This window comes from Abramis brama (genome assembly GCF_963993115.1).
Source record: "Abramis brama genome assembly, chromosome: 20".
Classification (NCBI taxonomy): Eukaryota; Metazoa; Chordata; class Actinopteri; order Cypriniformes; family Leuciscidae; genus Abramis; species Abramis brama.
The window spans coordinates 25,417,524-25,439,491 of NC_139982.1; the positions used below are offsets into that span (position 1 = coordinate 25,417,524).

Genomic DNA, 21,968 nt, shown 5'->3' on the forward strand with positions numbered 1-21,968 from the left:
CGCAGCGCGTCTGTGTTACACGTCACCACGTAGGCTCACTATTGGCCGACGCTGGTCATGTGTGTGATGCGTGATGACGTGCAACACAGACGCGCAGCGCAAAAACACTACGAGGCCCAGAGAGAAGGAAATGAAAAGTGGAATAAAGTCGTTATTTTTGTTTGTTTTTGCGCACAAAAAGTATTCTCGTCGCTTGATATACTTAAGATTGAGCCACTGGAGTCACTTGGACTATATTAACGATCTCTTTAATAACTTTTCTGGGCCAGCAAGTTTCGGTCACATAGCAGCCTATGGAGGAGTGAGACAACTCTCAGATTTAATCAAAAATATCTTAATTTGTGTTCCGAAGATGAACGAAGGTCTTACGCGGTTGGAACATCATGAGGGTGAGTAATTACTGACAGAATTTTCATTTTTGGGTGAACTAACCCTTTAATTTTGACCACGAAACATGCGCTGTCTCTTTAATTCAGCGTTTGCAGCACAGCAGAAATCATAGACAGTATATAAACGGCAAAAGTAGACTCGGTGCGGAAACGATCGCTGCACTGCTGTATACGCACCGCAACTGGAACGGATCGATCATCGACGGACTGCATCCGCGTGCAGTGTGAAAGCTCTGTAAACATGGGTACGGAAAAAAATACTCACCGCACACGCACTGCAAACGAAATGTGTGAAACGGGCGTAGACTTGGAGCAGGAGAGCTACTCCGGCTGCTACTCGCAGTAGAGCGAGTGTTGCCATCTTCAGTTCAGCGACATATTTCCCGCCGCGCGCTCTCTGTCCCCTAGTGCTCATCTGTATTTGACGCAAGTGTTTGTTTGTGTGTGAGTGTGCGCGCTTGCGCACTCATTGGGATAATTGTAAACGCGCAAACACAGACAGAAAATACATGCCATCGTGGAAATAAGATAAATAACATATTACTTAAGGGCTATTTAGTTTTTTTTAATAAAATAACAAATTGTAATCTGGCGCTATAAAGAAAATCAAATCAAATTTACTTGACTTCAAGGGGGGCGGGGGGAGCCGTTAGGAGGGCGGGGCGCCCCCCTTATATAATGGTAGGGGAAACACTGAGTGCTGATGTACAGTAGGTATGGAGGTTCAATGGTTTTGGTTTACTGCATCAGAGGGTAAAGACATTCACCTGGAAGTCATGGTGCAGCTCAGGGCAGAGGCGCACATATTGGCCCAGCTGCTCCAGGGGTCTGTCAGGCTCTGGTCGGGGACACAGCTTGTTCACATCTGTTTCCAGGTCATCTTCCTGCCATGGAGAAACACAGAGCTATAAACGCTGTTCACTCATAATCTTGACTGCAGACTGAAAAATATATGTCTTCCCCTGTCACTGCATGTGAGGACCAGAGGCCATGTGACCAGCTCCAGCCAATAGAATGCAGCAGGCTCTTAATAGCATCACTTTACCCAATTTCTATGGCTTTTATAGATTTCTGAATATCTTTCCAATAAAGTGAGTATTACTGTAAGTCGAAGATCAATCTCAAAATCTAAACACTTACATTATGTTTTGACATAACAATAAAAGCCCACTTGCATTACAAATACGCCTATGACATTTTATAAAAAAAAAATAAAAAAAAAAAAACATTTATTGGCCCTTTAAAGCCCCTTAACATTCTTGGGTTTTTTTTACATTATGAGGACAAAATGGAAGAGAAAAATAACTATAAGTGGATAAAGCTGAATCATTTAAATATGTGGACATGTTCTGAGCCTAAATACTTTGTCTGTAATTATAATCCAGAAATATTACTTTAAAGAGCATAAAATTATTTTGGCTAAAGAAAAATCTAAAATATTCAATTTAAAGGTTAAAATTATCGATTTCTTTTATATTTTATTTATTCATTTATTTGTTTTGCATGGCATTTATCTGCTGTTGATTCACATTAAATTCAACTTTTCTTATTCAGAAAATTGCCTTAAATTATCAGATTAATATCAGTTTTTAATTGATTTATTAATTTCTGTCACTCCATTTCTGTCACTGAATAGTAGAAAAGTAGCATATTTGGAGAGTGTCTCTCAAAACAAAGTTTTAATGTAAATTCTTCAGTGACTGTCAAACAGTAGAAATATTATGCCCACATACTTATGTGGGCATATCAGGGTCACTGCTAACCAATATGGGTAATATTTCACTGTAAATGTCCATAACTATATCTTAGAGCATGAATTCACGCTACAGAGTGGGCATAAAGTACCATGTGGCATCTTAGTCATGGCAAGAGGATGAAGCGCAGACATGGAAATAAAGAAATGCATTAACAATTTTTGAAGAGAGTGTGTAGGGCTGAAGAAGATGAAAGCACTTTGGTTTGGTGGTGCCGTCTCAGCAGGGACAGGATTGTGAAGTCATTGATTTATGGCTGAATCAGGGGCCCTATTATTGAAGTTATGTGAGAACAGGAAGCCGCTTGTGTCAGGCTCCTGTCAAACGCAGAACCTGCTCTTCAATCACATTTTAAGAGGGAGAATGAATCAGTGGAATTTACCGCACATCGTTCGCTCTGTCAAAATTACGACGCAGGATCGAACAGGCCGCGATGTGTGCGTGCATGCGTTGAAGGTGCTGCTCACGTCTTCCTCGAGAACGAATCTCAAAACACTCACGTAGTCCCTGTTGTCTGGCTCCTCGTTCTCCGTGTCTTCGTCACTGTCATCTTCTAAACTGCCATCTTTCAATAAGGAAGAAAGAAAGATAAACAACACGCGAGACTAAGGCGTAAATGTCAAGATGAGCAAAATATGGCAGTTCATCTGTAGGATCAAACAGGACCTGCCCAGAGTCCTCAAACATTAGCTCTCTCTACCTTTGATATGTTCACATAAAAGCAGATATCTGCCACATACTCTGGTGGAGCATGTTGTGCTATACCAGAGAGGACAGACAACCTTCAAAAAAAGAGTTTTACTCAAAAAGAGTAAATAATTATATAAATAATTATATATATATATATATATATATACACACACAGATAGATAGATAGATACACACACAGATAGATAGATAGATAGATAGATAGATAGATAGATAGATAGATAGATAGATAGATAGATCTTTGATTCTTTAAATAAATTTTAACTTTTACAGATAAAATAAATTGAACTAGAAATAAATGTAGTCATGCCTCCTCTGAGTTCGCTTCACAGGCTTTCATCTGATGTGATGACAGCAAATCAAAACATAACACTAAAATCGATTTAATTTTATAACAACCTCTGCTAAACCAAATGACTAGTTAGTGGTTACATAATTTTTAAAAAGTGTGTTCAAGGTATTTTATTTGGTGTGGATGAGGAGTAAATTGACTGTGGGATAAATTAGGATGAGTCATATATTTTAGAGGGAGGATGTGAATTAATATAACCCAGTTTATGAGAGCTAATAATGTTAATGGCAGCGTTGCTAAAATGTCAAAATCACATGAAGTAATTTTGCTGTTGGAACAGTGTTAAAAATGTAGTGTTAAACAAGTCTTAGCTTAGCTTTGCTAGCTTAAGTGGATTTAGCTGGTCTCCTAGCTCCCTAAACCCCTCTAAAACCATCAAAATAGGCTAGCCTAATAAGCTTGATGGACAGCTAAGACCAGCAAACCACCTTAGGCTGGTTTAAGATGTTTGGTTTCACTTTATTTTGATGGTCCCTTTAACACAGAAGTAACTTCTGTTGACTAGAAGTAGCGTTACACCTACATGTCTAATAACTCACATTAGAGTGTTAATAGAGTATTAGAAGGACTGGTAAGTTTAGGGTTAGGATAACAAAAATACATAATTGTCAACAGAATATTCAAAAGGGACCATCAAAATAAAATGTTAGGGTTTTAAAATAGTTCTATATAACAGATTGATGCTAAACACTAAACCACTGCCGTAATCTCTTACAGTACATCACCTAAGGGTGTTTTCCTGTGATTTTCGCAGCTAAAAGCTAATAAGACAGACGAAACAGGGCAACAAGGAAGTACTACAGCTACAGTCCAATCGTCTTGGAGATTAACATCATCTTATCTGCCTGGCCAGATTGGACAGCAAATATGCTCAGTGTTATGGGTCACTCATATCTTTCCGTTTAGAAGGGTTTGTCTTCAGCAAAGATGCTAACTTTAGCGGTTAGCATGTCAACAGTGCGAAAAACCTGCAGAAACTCCTCGATTAGTAAGCAGGGTGGGTCACAGTGTTATCTCAAACCAGATAGAGGCGGCAACACGTATCATCCCAGCGGGTAAAAATAGTCAACCGCACTATTTATTACGATAAACAGATAATCATTTAGTTCGGTCTGATATCGGCCTTCCCAGCTCTCCGGCTCCCTTGCTCGAGATAAAAGCAATGGGAAACTCATTAATGAGAACGGCCCAGCAGGAAAACTATTGCGTGGTGTCTGAATCTATAAGGTGTTACGTATGAAAAGTGTGTTGAACAACAATATTCTAGACTTTTGTGCAGAGAAACGGAGTATTGACGCATTAATACATGTGGTGGAGATGTGTGGTACGTACATATATAAAAACGTGCACACTAACACGCTTCACTATGCTGTAGTGAGTCGAGCACCCACGGTGTCATTGGGCAGGGTTGCCTGGGCAACCAACTCAGAGCTCCCTGCAAAACAAGTGAGTATAGACTATTGTATTGTGGGTCAGCGAAGAGCAATCTGCTGTCCTCTGGCCAAGCATATCTTCCGTTTCTTGTTTTCCTTTACTCTGTTTACGGCTGCTCAGGTTCTGACCTTGTTCAAAGAGAACATTTGCATAAGATGACCTAGTCAAAAAGAAACACGTCTGCCAAAAGAGGGTTGCACTGTAGTTAATTTATGCGCAATACTGCTGTACAGCATTAGAGTTAGAAAAAACAGCATCTTAGTCAAAATGGCCTCTGAATCTGGTTTAGAACAACTGATTCCTCACATTGCCTGCTTTCACAAGGTTCAGTCTTGACATTTACTTCACAGCAAAGGTCTGAATGATCACAACTTGTATGGCTTGTATAGCTTGTATGGCTATATGTAATAAAATATGTGAGAACATCCTGAAAATATGTGCATTTGAATTAATAATTTTATAAATTATTATTATATATTTACAATAAGTAATACAATAATAATATTATTAATAATTAAATAATTGTATAATTGTATTAGCATAGCACATTTGGATTTGTGCCAAATGAGAGAAGTAAATAAGCGTGCATTACCCACATGCCAGCAGTTGCACTTTAAATAAATTAATTTATAATTGTTTATAATGAATTCTATAATAATTTATGTCCGTTTCATACTTTGTTTCATATTTTTCATTCTTGTGCTGTTCTGAAAACCATTAAATTTAAAAAGGATTTATTAGAATAATAAAATGTGACTTATATAACGATGTGTCACAATCTGTGTGTTTAGATTTGTTTTCATGGACTTTTAGCTTGCATTCATCAGTTTCCTGTGTTTCCTTTGTTCCTAATTTCCCACCAGTCATCAGTTGTCATGGACACTCATCTAATCATCACACCTGTTGGTTATGTTGTCATTATCACTGTGTATTTAAGTTCCTCTTTGTGCTCCTTTCAATTGTACGGTATTGTTTGTGCTATGCACACTGAAGCGTTGTGTTTGCTCACTGGATTATCTGTATTTATTAAACTACTCAGTTATTTTAAACTACCTTCGTGTCCCTTCATCATCCTTGGACACTAAATGTTACACAATGCAACTTATCAGTGATTTTTTTCTCTCTCAACATTGTCATTTTGACCGTGCGACTTATAGTCAGGTGTGACTTATTTCCTGGAAAATAAGGTAATATACAGAAAAATAATTAAAATTGAGCATGGAAGTGTCAAATTTAAATCAGTTTTGAATTCAATTCAATTAATTTGAAATGAACATTGTTCAGTGTTTTGTTTTGTCTGGTTTTTATATTTGTTGATAATTGTATTATTAGTTATGAAAAACAGTTTGTTGCTTGGAAGAAACCAATGAGAGGTATGGATATAAACACTTTCAAACTTTCCCAACTCGCATACTCTGCATTATACAACTCCTACTATAGAAGTCAACTCCTACTATAGAAGTCTAATAGAGGAAAAATGGGATATATTGTGTTGGCTGAAAGAATTTTCTAGACTCATTAAATGTCCAGCGCCTGTGTGATAACAGGGGCAAATTTGGCCTGGCCGATAAGGACTTTGTCAGGCACTAATAGCCAAAGGCAGTGTGTGAAGGCTAAATATCTCTAGTGGGACAGACTCAGTGTCCCTAACGGACAGACTGTGCGAGGAGAATAATAGTAACTGTTGGGTGTTTGGCAGTGCAATAAAGAAGCTGGCTTAAAAACCCAGGGAACATAAACCTTACCGTAAAGTCCTAAATCAGCATCCCAGTCATCGACGGGCCTCCCAGGAAGAGGAAAGCTGTAGGCACTCTTATCTGAGGTCAGTGGAAGAGGGACTTTGGGATTGCACTTCCTCATCAGCTGGATCGCCGGTTCCACCAGAGATTCAAGGCCTTTCATGGACAAGCAGGTCTTCAGACGAAACGTAATCAGTTAGAAATACTTCAAGGTGCTACATGTGATCTCCAAGCAACTTTTCCTCTCGGCAAAATATGTAGCAGAAGCAAAAATTTGCTTCTTTACAGCACATTTTGCACATTACAGCACAGACAGTAAGAGCATCATCTGGAAGCGACTGGGGCCGGTTTACTTAGCAAGGTCGATAAAAATCACAGTGTGATGTAAAGGCAAATGATTAAAGCATTACGAACAGAGAAATGTAATTACGGAAGGTAGTAAAAAAAAACTAAAAAAGTTCAAACACACAAAAAATATCACAATATGAGATGTAATGAGAACTTTGAGACCATAGAGGGCTGAAATATCACCTGAGTGGTCTGGAAGAGAAGACTAATGCCACCTTCGGTGACCATGGCGTCTCTGCCCACATCTGAGTTGGCGGCACGTTGCAGGCAATGCAGCAGGGCTCTACGGATAGGAATATTTTTAAGGTTGGTGTCGTTGCTGTGCCAGTCTTCGTACAACTTCAGAAGATCTGCGATGTAGCCTTTTGCGACGGCGGTCCGACAGTTGGCCTCTGTAGAAGAACACAAAAACAATTCTGTATCTTTAATCACACAGTAAACGTTGATTTATTCTCTCAGCAAGTAAATATCAATTAAGATGTTCAGCCTGACCAACAGCCTTAAATTGTAATGTTTTGTCAGAGAACATGTCTAGAAGTCAGTGTTGAAGCTACTACAACTGTAGCTTGCCAGGCTAAATGCTAATCATATTAACTTTACTTAGCTACACTACAAACTGCTTTACATATCTACAGTGAAGCCAACTAAATATTTTGTTATAAAAGAGGCCTCTGTGATTCAGTGAATCAATTCTGTTTGAACCAGTACACTGAATTAAACCATTTGAACAAACTGATTCACTTAAACAAATCAGACAATGCTACAAAGGACAGTTTATGAGTATGTTTAAGTATTCAATAACAGTTTTGTTAAGTTACACCACTGCTTGAAAAAAAAAAAAAGTTTGTTTCTGCTGACTTGATATTTACAGTAAAGATGTCCAGCCTGACCAGTAAATATATTTAGAAGAATGTTTTAGGGAAGCTAATACAGCTGTAGCTTGCCAAGCTAAAAGCAAATCATAGTTAGCTACACTAAAAGCTGCTAAAAATGATCTACATTGAAGCTAACCAAATATAAAAATGACAGTGGCAGTTTATTAGTACTTATAAATAATAAGGAGTTTATTGAGGCAAAAGTAGTAAATAGTTTGTTAATAGTGAGAATTGGACCCTAATTTTAAGTGTGACCAAGTCGTAAAATGGCACAGACACTTGAATGACAGCCAGTTGAATGAAACCATCTGAATGAACCAATTCACTAAAACAAATCGGATAATGCTACATGTGGAGGGGGAAAAAGACAATTTAGCAGCATGTTTTTGATACATCCCTTCTTATTGAAAAAAAAAAAATTGTTTGTTACTGGACATGATAATAGTAAAGGTAACATTTGAGAAATGTAGCTAGGTAAGTAACGACCCTACTTTTCTATTTACCACTGTAAATATTGCTCATACTCATTAGCTTTATTTTTTGTCCTGGTCTTAATGACCAAGATGTATATCATTCATTATCTCTCTTTCCAAGTCCTTTGTCCATAAGGCTTTTGAATAATTAAAGTCTAAGAGGCTGACATCCATTTAACCAAGAACACAGTGTCCATTTGAATACATGCCAAATTTGTTTTTGAGGAGAAATAAGCTTTTATGCTAGTTAGCATGTTAGAAACAAGCTAATATTTATTGGAAGCATCTGTATGTATCATTCATATTCAAATTGACCTCTCTTTCTCTCTCACTTTCTCATGTCACGCTCTGTTGCGCTATGTATTAATAAAATGTAATAAGAACATACATCATTCGGGCACTAAAGAGCCATATCAACAGAATGCAATAACACTGGGATGATGGAGAGGGAACAAAAAACCATGTGACTCTGCCTGTCAGAGCGAAAAGATTTCTCAGTGTGGCACAAAAGGTTAAATGAGATCAAAAACAAGATGGCGGAGAGAGAGCCACTCTAGGCGAAGACTTAATTTCCGTTCTTTAAGTCAGTGACAGGTCTGATGCCTGAGGTAAAGCACGGTTATGTCTCATAGCGCCCCTTTGTTCTCTGTCGTGAATCAGTATATTGTGAACTAGAATACTGCCACTAGCAAGGGTCTTGTTCTACTAACCATTAGGACATTGATGATTCAATTATTGTGACGAAATTACGAGGTCACGCTAAAATGTAGCTGGTATCAATAACGTAGCTGTGTAATATGCATCATGCATCTTTGTTGTAGCTTATAAAAGTACAGTGCCATTATGAAATATGAGTTTGTCCTTCACTTTTTATTAAGAAATACAGTGTAAATGCATAATAGTATTCACACATAATACAAATATAGAAAAAAAGGACATAAAAATAAAATAAAATTTTAAATAGAATATAAATAAAATAATAATAGTGGAAAAAAAATAATAAAAACTTGAACTTTTAAGTGCACTGACTAGTGAAACCTTTGATACTACAGTCCCCCCTATTACTGTCACAATTAGTTTGCCCTTGTACATGTACAATATTTCCTACATAGAATAAAACACCTAGTGATGCAAATCTTTGTTTGTGCCAATAATCTGTATCTTAGCAACCAAGTTTGATGACATAATTAACTTCTAATATCTAATATCAAAATGGTCACATTAATACAAACACAAGCTGTCTGCTATTATAGGGATTCAAACAGTGACTCATACAGTTACAGCTTTAGATGAATACAAAAAGAAAGATTAATTCATATTTACATCATCGCTGCACTAAGTATTCAGTGTTTTATATGAATAAACACTTAATTCAAAGCTGTTTAAAGGGTTTAAAAACTAGTGAGCCGTTTTAGTAATGCAGTGAGCTGTTTTGTTGTCTACTAAAGTTGGGCATTAACATGGCAAAGGAAGATTAACAGGAAGATACTCAAATAAACATAAAAATACATAGCGCATGAATATTGGATAAAAGGGTCCGTTTTTGTTTAAACTGAATACATTTTTTTTCTTGCTTTGTCAGCCACCTTGGATGGAGTTAGTCGAAATACATTGTGGATCATCTTCTCCACAAAAATTCATGCACAAAAACTATAGCATATAGTGTAAAAAATATAAATGCAAAATAATTAAATATAAAATAAATAAAAATAGAGAATACATTAAAAGAACAAACAGATTGAAATTAAGGAAATGTTTCAAATATTAAGGCTACGCAAAAGAATCAGCTAAAGAACGAGGTCAATGGTGAGCTCTATCAGCAGATAAACCGAAGCCAAACTGTTTATTCAAATGAACTAAATGTTTGACTTACAGCACTGCACTGAACCTTGAGTCCATTTGGGACCAACTACTTCATGTTGATCTGCTTTGTGGTTTCAAAGACTCACTAATAGCATTACAAAGAGACAAACAGCTCATCACAATGCTGTCGGTGAAGTGAATATTGTAGTGTGTGTGTACAATTAAATGGAAGTATTTTTGTGCCCTCAACCTATGCAAATGGGGGTTTTTTTAAGTCCACCTCTGGGACTTCATGAACACCTAAAACGGTCCCACAGGAAACAGTTAACGATTAAATGGAAATTTAGTTTTATTACAAAATGAAAGTGCTACATTTTAATGCCATTTCAAATCTATCTATCTATCTATCTATCTATCTATCTATCTATCTATCTATCTATCTATCTATCTATCTATCTGTCTATCTGTGCAGAGGATTTGTTTCAGATTCACTGCTTGTCTTCCACTGATCTCTTTCCAGGATTGAACTGACATTATTAAATCAGTGTTTGAAAGCCCACCTGCGAAACTGTCAAAAGAATTTCCACTCTCCTTGTTTTAAGAGAAATCCTCCAAGCTCCGTATTCGGCTGGTTTCTCCATAAATCTCTCAAGCCGAAGACGCTCAGAGAAGGGCAGAGGGGTCTCCATGCGAGGGAGCTCGCAGGACTCTCAGCCCAAAGTCTCATTGCTTCTGTTGAAGGGGTTGGAAAGCGGCCAATCGCTCTGTGCACTCAGCGCATCTAATGGAGGCCGTGGCAGAGAGCAGCGGGAGTGTTTGCGATATGAAGGTCAACGGTATTTACTTCCATGCACGCAAACCATTCGGTGATGGAATTACAAAAGGAAATAAGGGAAAAAGAACAACACTTTCATGTTGTTCTGGGCAGTTCCGGAGCCTTGGGAATAATACTTTATAACGGAGAGCTGAAACTTGAAGGTGTGTGTTGTGAATCTACTTCTTTGGCTCGTATCCCTCCAGAGCTCCCGGTATGGGAGTCATGAACTTAAGAACACTGCAGTTCTATGACTTGCACAAATACAGCAATCTGAAATATTAATGCATGCGATGGTTTCTATCAGGCTTGGACTTCTATAAGGAATTTTTGGTGCAGCTAATGTAGCCTTAGGATTTTCTAGGAGTTAAAAGCAAGGTCTGGAACAGTGGAATATGGAATGTGATGTCTCAGAATATGAAAATGTCCTGTCATCGCGGACTCAGGAGATTCGTTCTCTTATAATCACTGTTACAAAAGCTGCAGCGCAGATCTGATCCGTAGAAAACATGACAATACTTCTGCAAAGCTCGCTGAAGGAAATATGGCCATGTTAGATGATTATCAAGCACTCGCCACGTCCTCCGGAGAAATAAAAAGCAAGCAGACAAAAAGGCACAGTCGACTTAGCTTTGCCCGATGGAGGAGAATTAATTGCGGCATCACTGGCCAGACGTGTTTCTTTTAGAGCAGGCTCCTAAAAGCCCCACAGAGCATTACGTTATTCACAGGCTCACTGACTGCAGAGCATCAACAGGTGCAGCGCCTGTGTTCTCAATGGGAGAGCGCAGGACGAGACTCACAGAGTCACACTGCCCCCTGCAGGACCACAGATGAAGTGCAGGTAGAGTGTGCTAGTATACAAGAGGGTTAAGATGGATAAATAGCTGCATATTCTCTTCTCTTGCTCTATTCTGTTTAAAGCAAAAAAAGCAACTCAATTTTACTCTGTTTTGGGTTGAGTATGTGATTCTTGTGGAAAAAAATAAACCTTTTTTATCATGGTGCAGAGAGAGGGCTTGTTTTAAAGCAACATCTCATATTTTAACGTTAAACTGTTTATGAAAATGTCTAAAATCTAATAAATCAGCAACAAATTGTTAATGGTTGTAAGAGGCAGATTTTTGAAATACACACGCACAAACACACACAATGCCAGAAACTCCAAAATGCTATTTATTCTAACCTAGATGATCCATGACAGTTTTATGTCTTGTGATGGTTGTTTAGTCCCTTGTTTGTCTTGAACTAGGAAAATCTGCAAACATTCACTGATGCTCAAGAAGGAATGGGGGGGGGGGGGGGGGGGGGGGGGGGGGGGGGATACACATATGCAAAAGATGCTGGAAATCCAAAGAATTGGCAGGACCTGGAGGATTTTTCTGAGGAACCGAAGTTTAACTGTTCAGGACAAACAAGTGACTCATGAACAACCATTACAAAAAAACAACAACAAAAACAGTAACAACACGCAGTTCTGCTTATGATCTCTCTTATAATACCTATAATTTCTAAAATGTATATTTTAATTACCATTTTATATTTTGTCACTTCAATTTGCTTTATTGTTTTGGAACAAAGCTATGGTGTCTCAAACCACAATCACAGCATAAGCATGCTGGGAGAATATGTCCACAGAAATATTATTGTAATGCACCCAACATGTTCATAAAACATAAAGCAAAAGGCAGTCGTGGCCTAATGGTTAGATAGTCAGACTGGTAACCCGAAGGATTCGGGTTCATTTTTCAATACCCGTGAGCAAGGCACCTAACCCCAATCGTTCTCCAGGCGCCACAGCAAATGGCTGCCCACTGCTCCGTGTGTGTTTGTTCACGGTTTGTAGTGTGTGTGTGTGTGTGTCTGTTCACTACTCACTGCTCCTAATGTGTGTGCACTAACTTGGATGGGTTAAATGCAGAGGACAAATTCTGAGTATGGGTTACCATACTTGGTTTTCACTTCTTAAAAGAGAAAAGAGAAAAAAAACTTACTTGAGCATAACATTGCAGCAAAAGCATCGGTGGCCGCCCTGTGAAAAAAAAGAAGAAAATACATCTGACATTAAAAAATGTATATGAGGCATTTCATTTCTGCAGTTGCGTCATGCACGCACCATTCTATCCCCCCTCTGAACACACATAAAGCTAAGTACCGTGGGCACACTTCCAGCTGCACTTAGCATTGGTGGGGTGGTGGAGAGACTGCCGCCTTATAAAAATATATAAATAAATAAAAAAAGATTGCTGTCATTGTGATCCTGAGCATTTATTTTGCAGTGACAGGGCTGCTGATTCAGCATAGTCTCCATATTCCTGTACCCAATACACATGGGGCAAAAGTAGAATAATTGTGAATGGCTTTGCAACAATCTGCCAATAAATATCACCACTGGCCTGTCGGGTGACACAATTCAATGTCTTGAAATATGGGGAGAGAGCAAGCTACGTTTTTGAGCTTCTGATATGAAAAAACAGGGAATAGAAAGAAAGAAAGAAAGAAAGAAAGAAAGAAAGAAAGAAAGAAAGAAAGAAAGAAAGAAAGAAAGAAAGAAAGAAAGAAGTCTACACTCAAGTGCATCATTTGAGACTGAGCCAAAGAAATACTTTATTCTGATTAACCCATCCATGCCTTTGTTTTCGTTCCATTGCTTTAGTTCAGTCGTGGTCACGTTTTATTCATTCATGTCTTGTTAATATGAATTACGAATTAATACAACATGTTCACATTTTAACAAAAAATGTGAAAGTGCTCAACGATTTCTTAATTAATGGACAGATATATAGGTCTGCACCGACAGATTATCCACCGACTGCAAACCGTCATATCTATTTCATTGGCAAGTGCACTTTGATATGTTCACCCTGATAACAACTATGGTCTACGCCAAACAATTAAGTCTATGGTTGAAGAGCCTCTTAGTGGTCAAAAGCTGCAAATGACGCAGAAACGGCGGCACTACCCACAGCGACAAAATACTTATTCTGGTTGAGCACCATCTGTACCTCTCATTTCAACTCATTAATCATTCCATTGTGCATCTTTACGCTTGGGCTTTTAGCTCTGTTTTCTTCAACAAAAAAGGTATATCTCGGTCCTTCTTGTACGCAGCACAACAGACTCCTTTGTGCCATCCTCACAAACAACATTATCAAACCAATTTCGACTCTCATCACATCACAATTGGAATCATCTTTTGATAGGGGTCACGCTGCAGCGACAGACCACATTATCATCACCGGTGGGATCGAGATACGACACTGAGCAGATCAATGTCAAGACCATGTGTGTTCAAACCACATGCACTGTGAACAACAACATTGGGCCTATTATCTACATGGGGTATCTGGCTGTAAATGCTGCCCTTGCCATTCAATTATCAGACTATTCTTTGTTGTGTATCATGCAGTCTTAAACATTCCGTTCACTGACCATCTGATGCATGTTCCACACAAAACCAGAAAGAACTTGGATCTCATTTGATTAAAGAATGTCTGAATTCCTGAATTCAGGATATCTGCAGAGTTTTTAATATCAAATTTAAAGGCAAGGTAAGTAATTTGTTCCTGATTTTTTAAAAAAAATTTTATGTTGGTTCAAAATCTCTTCACATCCTGTTAGCAATCACTAAGTTGAAGCAGCATTATGCAGCTTTGCCGATTTCTTCGCTGTTTTCTCGCGGGTTTCTCTATAGAGCTCCCCCTACAGCTTCGGAATAGATATTTAACAACACTGTCGTCAAAACTCGACACTGGCGACTCTCCCCCCTCCCATCTTCTCCCGCTGGTCATGTGCATTTGTTTTCAAAGAACCCGGCGAACGCACGGAGCAATGTCCACTGAGGTATGTATAATACACAGAAGACTAGCATATAAATGTTTAGATAGTGTATGTGTGCAGTGCCGTAAAGCAGTTTGTTACATCGAGAGACCTGATATCACGCGATACTTTCTGACGCTGCGCCGGCCCAAAGTTGCAAGGGTGTTTTTTCGTCTCACAGGCGCTCGAGCGGTGCGAGAAGACCACCATTCAACCCGAAAACAGTCATATAACCATTCCAATGACGCCGAAGCTGTTCGGTTAAGATAAAAAAGTTACTTAGTTCACCTTTAAGTGGTCTAAATGTATTTATATGTATTTATATGTATATATATATATATATATATATATATATATATATATATATATATATATATATCGTCTGTGGAAGGCGTAGGAATATAAAATGTTTGTCCAATCATTGTATTGAATGCAATGATACGATGTCCTACCTGCCTGTCAACGTATATATTTCCATACCTCCATGACACCCTACTCACGCAATCACACATCAACAGTGCGTTTCATGCTATGCAGAGTTAGACAGACGTCAGTCACAGAGCACCGCAACCGAAACAGCAGTCACCTTTTACAGTTCCTCCTGAACGCTGCATTCACGCGTTAACTTCAGTAATTTGTAAGAGATGGAAACCTGTGACATTATAACCGGAGCAGTTTGTGACTCGAACTTATGTGTTTCAATGTCAACACTATCAATGCCGAAATGAATCTGCAGCAGTCGGGCGGTACAGGTCAGTGCTCTTTAAATTGTTAATGTTAATTATTATTGTAATGTTCTGTGCTTTGACACATGATTTAGTTTAACACCGTCTCTCATGAAGCTTTTGTTTGCTCCCTGCTGTACGCGTTCATGTGTTTCAAAGGAGGCGTGGCTTTGGAGACGCTCTAAAGGGAGGGTGGGATCGTATGCTTTCAAAGCTAACTCGCTATCGCTAGCCTCTCTGAAAATTGCCTACCCTAACTTTAAGGCTTTTTAATAATTTTTTAAGACCTGCACAAATTAAATTAAGACCATATGGGCAGGATAGGGCAATGTCTATACGGTAGCATTCTAAACCATAAAATAGCTGTAAAAACCTCACATTTCAGCCTTTAAACAAGGGATTTCCTTTTTAAGAAAAGGAATGAGTCAATTATTCCTCCAGTAAACAGCACTGTGTGTATGCTGCATAAAAATTCTGGGTAAATTTTTGCTGTGGGCTGAATGAAAATGCAAATTTCACTCTAGGTGGGCTTATGGAACATCAGAAATATAACGGTTACCCACGTATACAAAGCACCTGCAATGTCAAATTTCTCTGAAAAGCAACAAGTTTGCAGGTGATATAAACCATAAGATAAACAATGTAATAATTCATCAACAGTTAATTATTAGCACTCTGTAGCTGCTTGACATAAATCTATGGTATTTGTTGATTGCGAACTGCACTGAATGAGCCTGTATAGAATGACAATAAAATGAATAACAGAACGACAGATAAAATAACGAACAAACAATATATAGAACAAAGGAACGTTTTACAAAACGAATGACAGATATAACAAAAAAAATGTTATACGGAACAAATGATAGAAAGGACAAACAAACGTTATAGATAGAATTACAGACAGATAAATAGATAGACAGAACAAACGTTGACAGATAGACAGTCAGTCACTGGTTATGAAAGACTTCATCTAATTTGTTGTTTCTCACTCCCTGTGTCTCTGGTCACACCATGACGCTGTAAATCTTGAAAACCTCATTGACATACACCAGTATGTAGCCGGACCCCTACAGTGCGCAACATTGTTAAGACTCCATCACAGAGACAATATGTCATTCCCTGTTCACCAACTGCAAGAGAGCACAAACAGCCCAGCGGTTGAGCAGACGGGAGCTCGCTGACGCAAAACTGCTGTCCTCAGGATCGTCAAGCTACTTTACCCACAGCCTCTCTGTTTGTGGACTCTAGGAGCTCCATAAAGAAATCATATCATATCTCGCTTCAGCCGCTGTCAGAGTCTTTGAGTCACGCTGCTGATATTAATGCAAACAACGGCGTATTGCAATTTCGGTGGCAGGCAAATGCCATTGTTTCCCCAAGCAAACGGCTTGTCGCTTCTTTGAAATGACAAGCGGTATCAGTCGGTAGGACTACGAGCATCAGTGCACAGATGTTCTGCAGGGATTTGAGCTATGAGGCCAGGCTGTCACCAGAAAGCCAGCAGACAAATTGGACAATAAGGAAGATCTGTTGATCTGTTCTGCCAGTGTATTTTCTTTTTTTCCATATTCATCAGAGAGTGAAGAGAGAGAAATTCTCAACGTAGATTGGAACTCTTTGCAGCACACTGTAAAGGCCTCAGAGGCCGTTTTTAACCGATGTATGTATTACAGAGATATAGGCTTTCAAGTGATACTGAAGTGCTGTCAGCAGTCTAGAGGGATTGTATGTGTGGATGTAACAGCTTATGACATTTATAATCTGAGTTTACATGATTTCAGTGTGGGAAAAACAGTTCTGCCAAGGGGGATAACCGGATCCAAAAGTGCAACTTTCCCAGAGCGATCAGTTCATTGAAAGGTTTCAAAGGTGAAATCACAAAACAAAAACAAAAACATGTCCCAGTGGTCTCTGGCCATGTTAAGCCTCACCAGTGCGTCGGCGCACTGAAGCGTTTTTTTTTTTTTTTTAGTTCAAAGTTACTATCAGATTTAATGTTATACATTGACAAACTATACATCATTAAAAAGATATAAGACTCAAGTTTCAGTATTTGACCACTATTGTATTCTGAGAAACTTATAGTGACAGTTATTTCTTAATTTGTGTCAGGAGTTATGAAATGAAAAAATGCGTCAGACGTTCCCATTCATAAAAAACTCCCGTGCTGTCGTCATGACAGCGATTCACAAAACAACGTCCCTCAGGGCTTTAGCTCAAAAATGTGCAGATTTGGAGAAATATTGATAGATTCTCATAGATTTACATCAGATTTCTATTGACAGGAATAATATTTATTGAATTTATACCCAAATGCGTCGATGTAATCATTATGAGCGCTTGGATACTCTGATAGCACTGTGTTTTCAATACATACCGGCAGCCTGAGAGCGCCCTATGTGCACAGTATAGTCCATATATGGAACATGAAGAAGTGCCATAATCATGTGACATTCCAGGACGTCACTGATACACACACAGCTATCAGAGATCGTGCTGTAACATGCAGATAAAGACGTTTTGAAGACAATAAACATGTTTGCAATGATATTTGAGTTTCCTGTGTTCTTCAAACCATGTCAGGTATTTTCATAATAATAGATTATATTTATAATGTAATGCAAATCTATATAGACTTTATCATTCGTGCAGAATACATAAAATAATATATTTTCTGTCTGATTTTTTTATCTGAAGCCAAATTAGATCACAGAAGATTATTTAAAATACTCGACTTGCGTTATAAAGTAAGTTTGGAGCACAAACATGGTTTTAATCTCATAAATTGTCATGTATTGATGGTGTGCTAAGCTAACATGCTAGCTAGCCCCAGGTGCACCTGCCACTAGCAGCTATTCTATGATTTTTTTTCTAAATAGTAATGCTTACTGAAATGTTTCTTTATTCAAGAAGTGCATTTGATACAGTTTAAAAGGTGAAGTGAACTTTGATAAAAAAAATTAGGGACTGAAACCCTATGAATAGCATGTGAATAGCCAGTCGTTAGTAACTATAATGCAGACAAAAGAAATGCATATTTAGAGCCATAACCAGTCTGGAGAGGTGTGAATGTGTGCAGGGGGAGACTGAGACTGAATGGGGATCGTTTGCACCACAAAACAATAGAGACAATATACTGGATAGATGGTTAGAAGATGACAATAAACATCAGTTGCATTTTAGAGTCAAATCAAAATAAAGTAATTTGACATGGTCTTGAAAAACATTTAACTAAATACAGAGTTTTAGACTTATTATCTTCAGATTTTAAACATAAAATGTTTAGACATGTGGCTTTAGCTGTAGTGCATTTCTAGATTGCTACAGTGCCAACTTCAATTTTATTTTCATGAGGATGTTTCATAAAAATTAATTTCTAATAACTTTACAAAACTTTGAAGCTATTTATAAAAAAAATTTTCATTATGACAATAATTAATTCTACATTTACAATAAACTGCCAGGTGTCAGCTTTCAAATGAGATCATACTTGTGCTTTTAGCACAAAGGGTTCATGAACTGTATCTGTTTCAGTTTGGGTATGCCATTTCTGGGGATTTTTCAAAAGTGGGGTTGCAGCTTAACAGGTTAAAACAAAATTATTGCTTATACTGATTAGTGTGCAATAAATACTGCATACTAGCGTTGGAGTTTTTCCCTCTTTTCCATCTCGCTTTTAAATCGCTTATGAATGCCAGTGCGGCCGTGCACATTTTACTTTTGCAAATTAGCGGTAATTCGAGGGAGGCAATTGCTTGAATGGTGGGTTCATTATTATTCTTAATGAGAAACACAACAACAAAACAGTACAATGTCATAGGACTTTTATTAACAAAATTAATAAGACGGTTTTATTAGCAAAACGAATTAGCACGGCAGCCTCATTCTTCTGGTGCGCTTGAAGGTGTGTGTGTAAATTAGAAGTGTTACCTCCGGATGCTGCCACCTTCATCAGGCAAACTTTACAGATTGCCTCATTAATGTTTGCAGGTTCCCTATTAGCACTGGGTTTAAATCCAAAATATTGCCAAATAGGTGCTTTTACATTTCGCTTTGAAATCAAATCTTCCGCCATTGTCTTGTCAGTCAGCTCGTCTCACTCTCGTCACGTGATAAATTAAATCTGACTCCTGCTGCTGATCTGTGCTTCGACTCTCGTACGGCTCAAGCTGAATTTAGCAGATGCGTTCAGTTTTTAATTGTAGTGTCTGTTCTCTAACTAAACTAAATGATTTTTAGTGATAATGATTACTATAAAAAATCAAAACGACGGTGGGAGGCGGTGTGGCGGCGGGCAAGTGATGTAATCAGTGTGCAATTAACACAAACTGTCGCAGCAAGCCTACTTAATTAAAAAAAATTATATATATATATATATATATATATATATATATATATATATATATATATATATATATATATATATATATATATATATATATATACATACAGTACCAGTCAAAAGTTTGGAAACATTACTATTTTTAATGTTTTTGAAAGAAGTCTATTATGCTCATCGAGCCTGCAGTTAAAAAAATAAAAAAAATAAAAAAAACAGTAATATTATGAAATATTATTACAATTTAAAATAATGGTTCTCTTTTTTAATATATTTTAAAATGTAATTTATTTTTGTGATGCAAAGCTGAATTTTCATCAGCAAGTACTCCTGTCTTTGGTGTCTTATGATCCTTCAGAAATGATTCTAATATGATGATTTGATACTCAGTTATTATCAATGATGGAAACAGTTGTGCTGTTTAATATATTTTTTTGGAATACTTTTTTCAGGATTCATTGAGGAGTAAAACGTTAACAGCATTTATTCATAAAAACAGCATTTATTCAAAATAAAAACATTTCTAACAATATAAATCGTTACCATCACCTTTTATCAATTTAATGCATCCTTGTTGAATTAAAGTACTAATTTCTTTTAAAAAAAATAGTTATTGTTCCCAAACTTTTGAACGGTAGTGTATATTGTTACAAAAGATTTCTATTCTAAATAAATACAGTTCTTTTTAACTTTTTATTCATCAAATAATCCTGAAAAAAGTATCTCAGGTTATAAAAAAAATATTAAGCAGCACAACTGTTTCCAACATTGATCATAAATCAGCATATTAGAATGATTTCTGAAGGATCATAAGACACCAAAGACTGGAGTACTTGCTGATGAAAATTCAGCTTTGCATCACAAAAATAAATTACATTTTAAAGTATATTAAAAAAGAGAACCATTATTTTAAATTGTAATAATATTTCATAATATTACTGTTTGTTTTTTTTTGTTGTTTTTTTTTTAACTGCAGGCTTGATGAGCATAAGAGACTTCTTTCAAAAACATTAAAAATAGTAATGTTTCCAAACTTTTGACTGGTACTGTATATATATATACACACACAGTGCTATGCATAAGTTTAGACACCCATGCTAAAGTTGACTAAAAAGAGGAATAAAAAATCATCTTTTGGAAATTGAACTTAATGCCTTAATAAAAAAAATTAGGAAAAATCCAACCTTTAAGGACACCAATGTTCTTTGTGAATGAATAATGTATCGCAAATAAATAAATGTTCTTCCTTAAGATACAGGGTGCATAAGTCTGGACACCCCTATGTTAAATTCCCATAGAGGCAGGCAGATTTTTATTTTTAAAGGCCAGTTACTTCATGGATCCAGGATACTATGCATCCTGATAAAGTTCCCTTGGCCTTTGGAATTAAAATAGCCCCACATCATCACATAGCCTTCACCATACCTAGAGATTGGCATGGTTTTATTTCAGTTAGCCTAATAGCTGGTTTGATTTGCACTGAGAGATGATCTTATGGAAAGTACTCCATGCCAATCTCTAGGTATGGTGAAGGCTATGTGATGATGTGGGGCTATTTTAATTCCAAAGGCCAAGGGAACTTTATCAGGATGCATAGTATCCTGGATCCATGAAGTAACTGGCCTTTAAAAATAAAAATATGCACCCTGTATTTTACACCCTGACTTATGCACCCTGTATTTTAAGGAAGAACATTTATTTATTTACGATACATTATTCATTCACATTTTTTTTTAATTAAGGCATTAAGTTCAATTTCCAAAAGATGATTTTTTATTCCTCTTTTTAGTCAACTTTAGCATGGGTGTCTAAACTTATGCATAGCACTGTATATATATATATATATATATATATATATATATATATAGTATAATGTTTGACATATATATGTGTGTGTGTGTGTGTGTGTGTATGTATATATATATATATATATATATATATATAATTATCATTACCATTTCAAACAGAGCTTTGCATTGTCTACAGTATAACTACTATACAAGCCTATTGCAGAGATATTAGTGTGCTAGCATGTTATTCTGAGCACAGTCCGTCTCCGCTAGTCTCCAAAGGGCCAAGCTATCTTGCCTCATTCTCTTGTTAATTTGGTGCTCTCTGCCAACAGGTTAAGTGAAGCATCAGTGTCTAATTGACGGCCTGACCAATTAGTGGCCAGAGCTTCTGCTGATTGTGTAGCTGCTCTTAAATCGGAACTAAAGACTAGAGCTAATCAATGCCTCTCCGAGTCAATGCGATAACCTAAGGGCCCTCTCTGGCTGCTTAACTCCAGCAGCACAGCTCTGAGCCAGATAATGTCAAATTAAACCAACAATATTCAATGTAAGTCTAGAATTGGGTTACACCCTCATCTGATAAATGTGCTTGCCGGCTTG

General features: G+C 37.3%; 1 protein-coding gene across 2 annotated transcripts in view; it reads right to left on the bottom strand.

The window, feature by feature from the left end:
• Positions 1 to 21,968, bottom strand: part of agbl1 (AGBL carboxypeptidase 1) — a 209,140-nt gene that overhangs the window by 106,180 nt on the left and 80,992 nt on the right. For both annotated transcript variants that reach the window (XM_084095188.1, XM_084095189.1), the window contains 5 exons: positions 12,684 to 12,721; positions 6,908 to 7,116; positions 6,383 to 6,551; positions 2,644 to 2,708; positions 1,157 to 1,273 (listed from right to left, as the gene is read on the bottom strand). In XM_084095188.1, the coding sequence (XP_083951314.1) occupies positions 1,157 to 1,273; positions 2,644 to 2,708; positions 6,383 to 6,551; positions 6,908 to 7,116; positions 12,684 to 12,721 (598 nt within the window). The remainder of the gene's footprint in view (positions 1 to 1,156; positions 1,274 to 2,643; positions 2,709 to 6,382; positions 6,552 to 6,907; positions 7,117 to 12,683; positions 12,722 to 21,968) is intronic.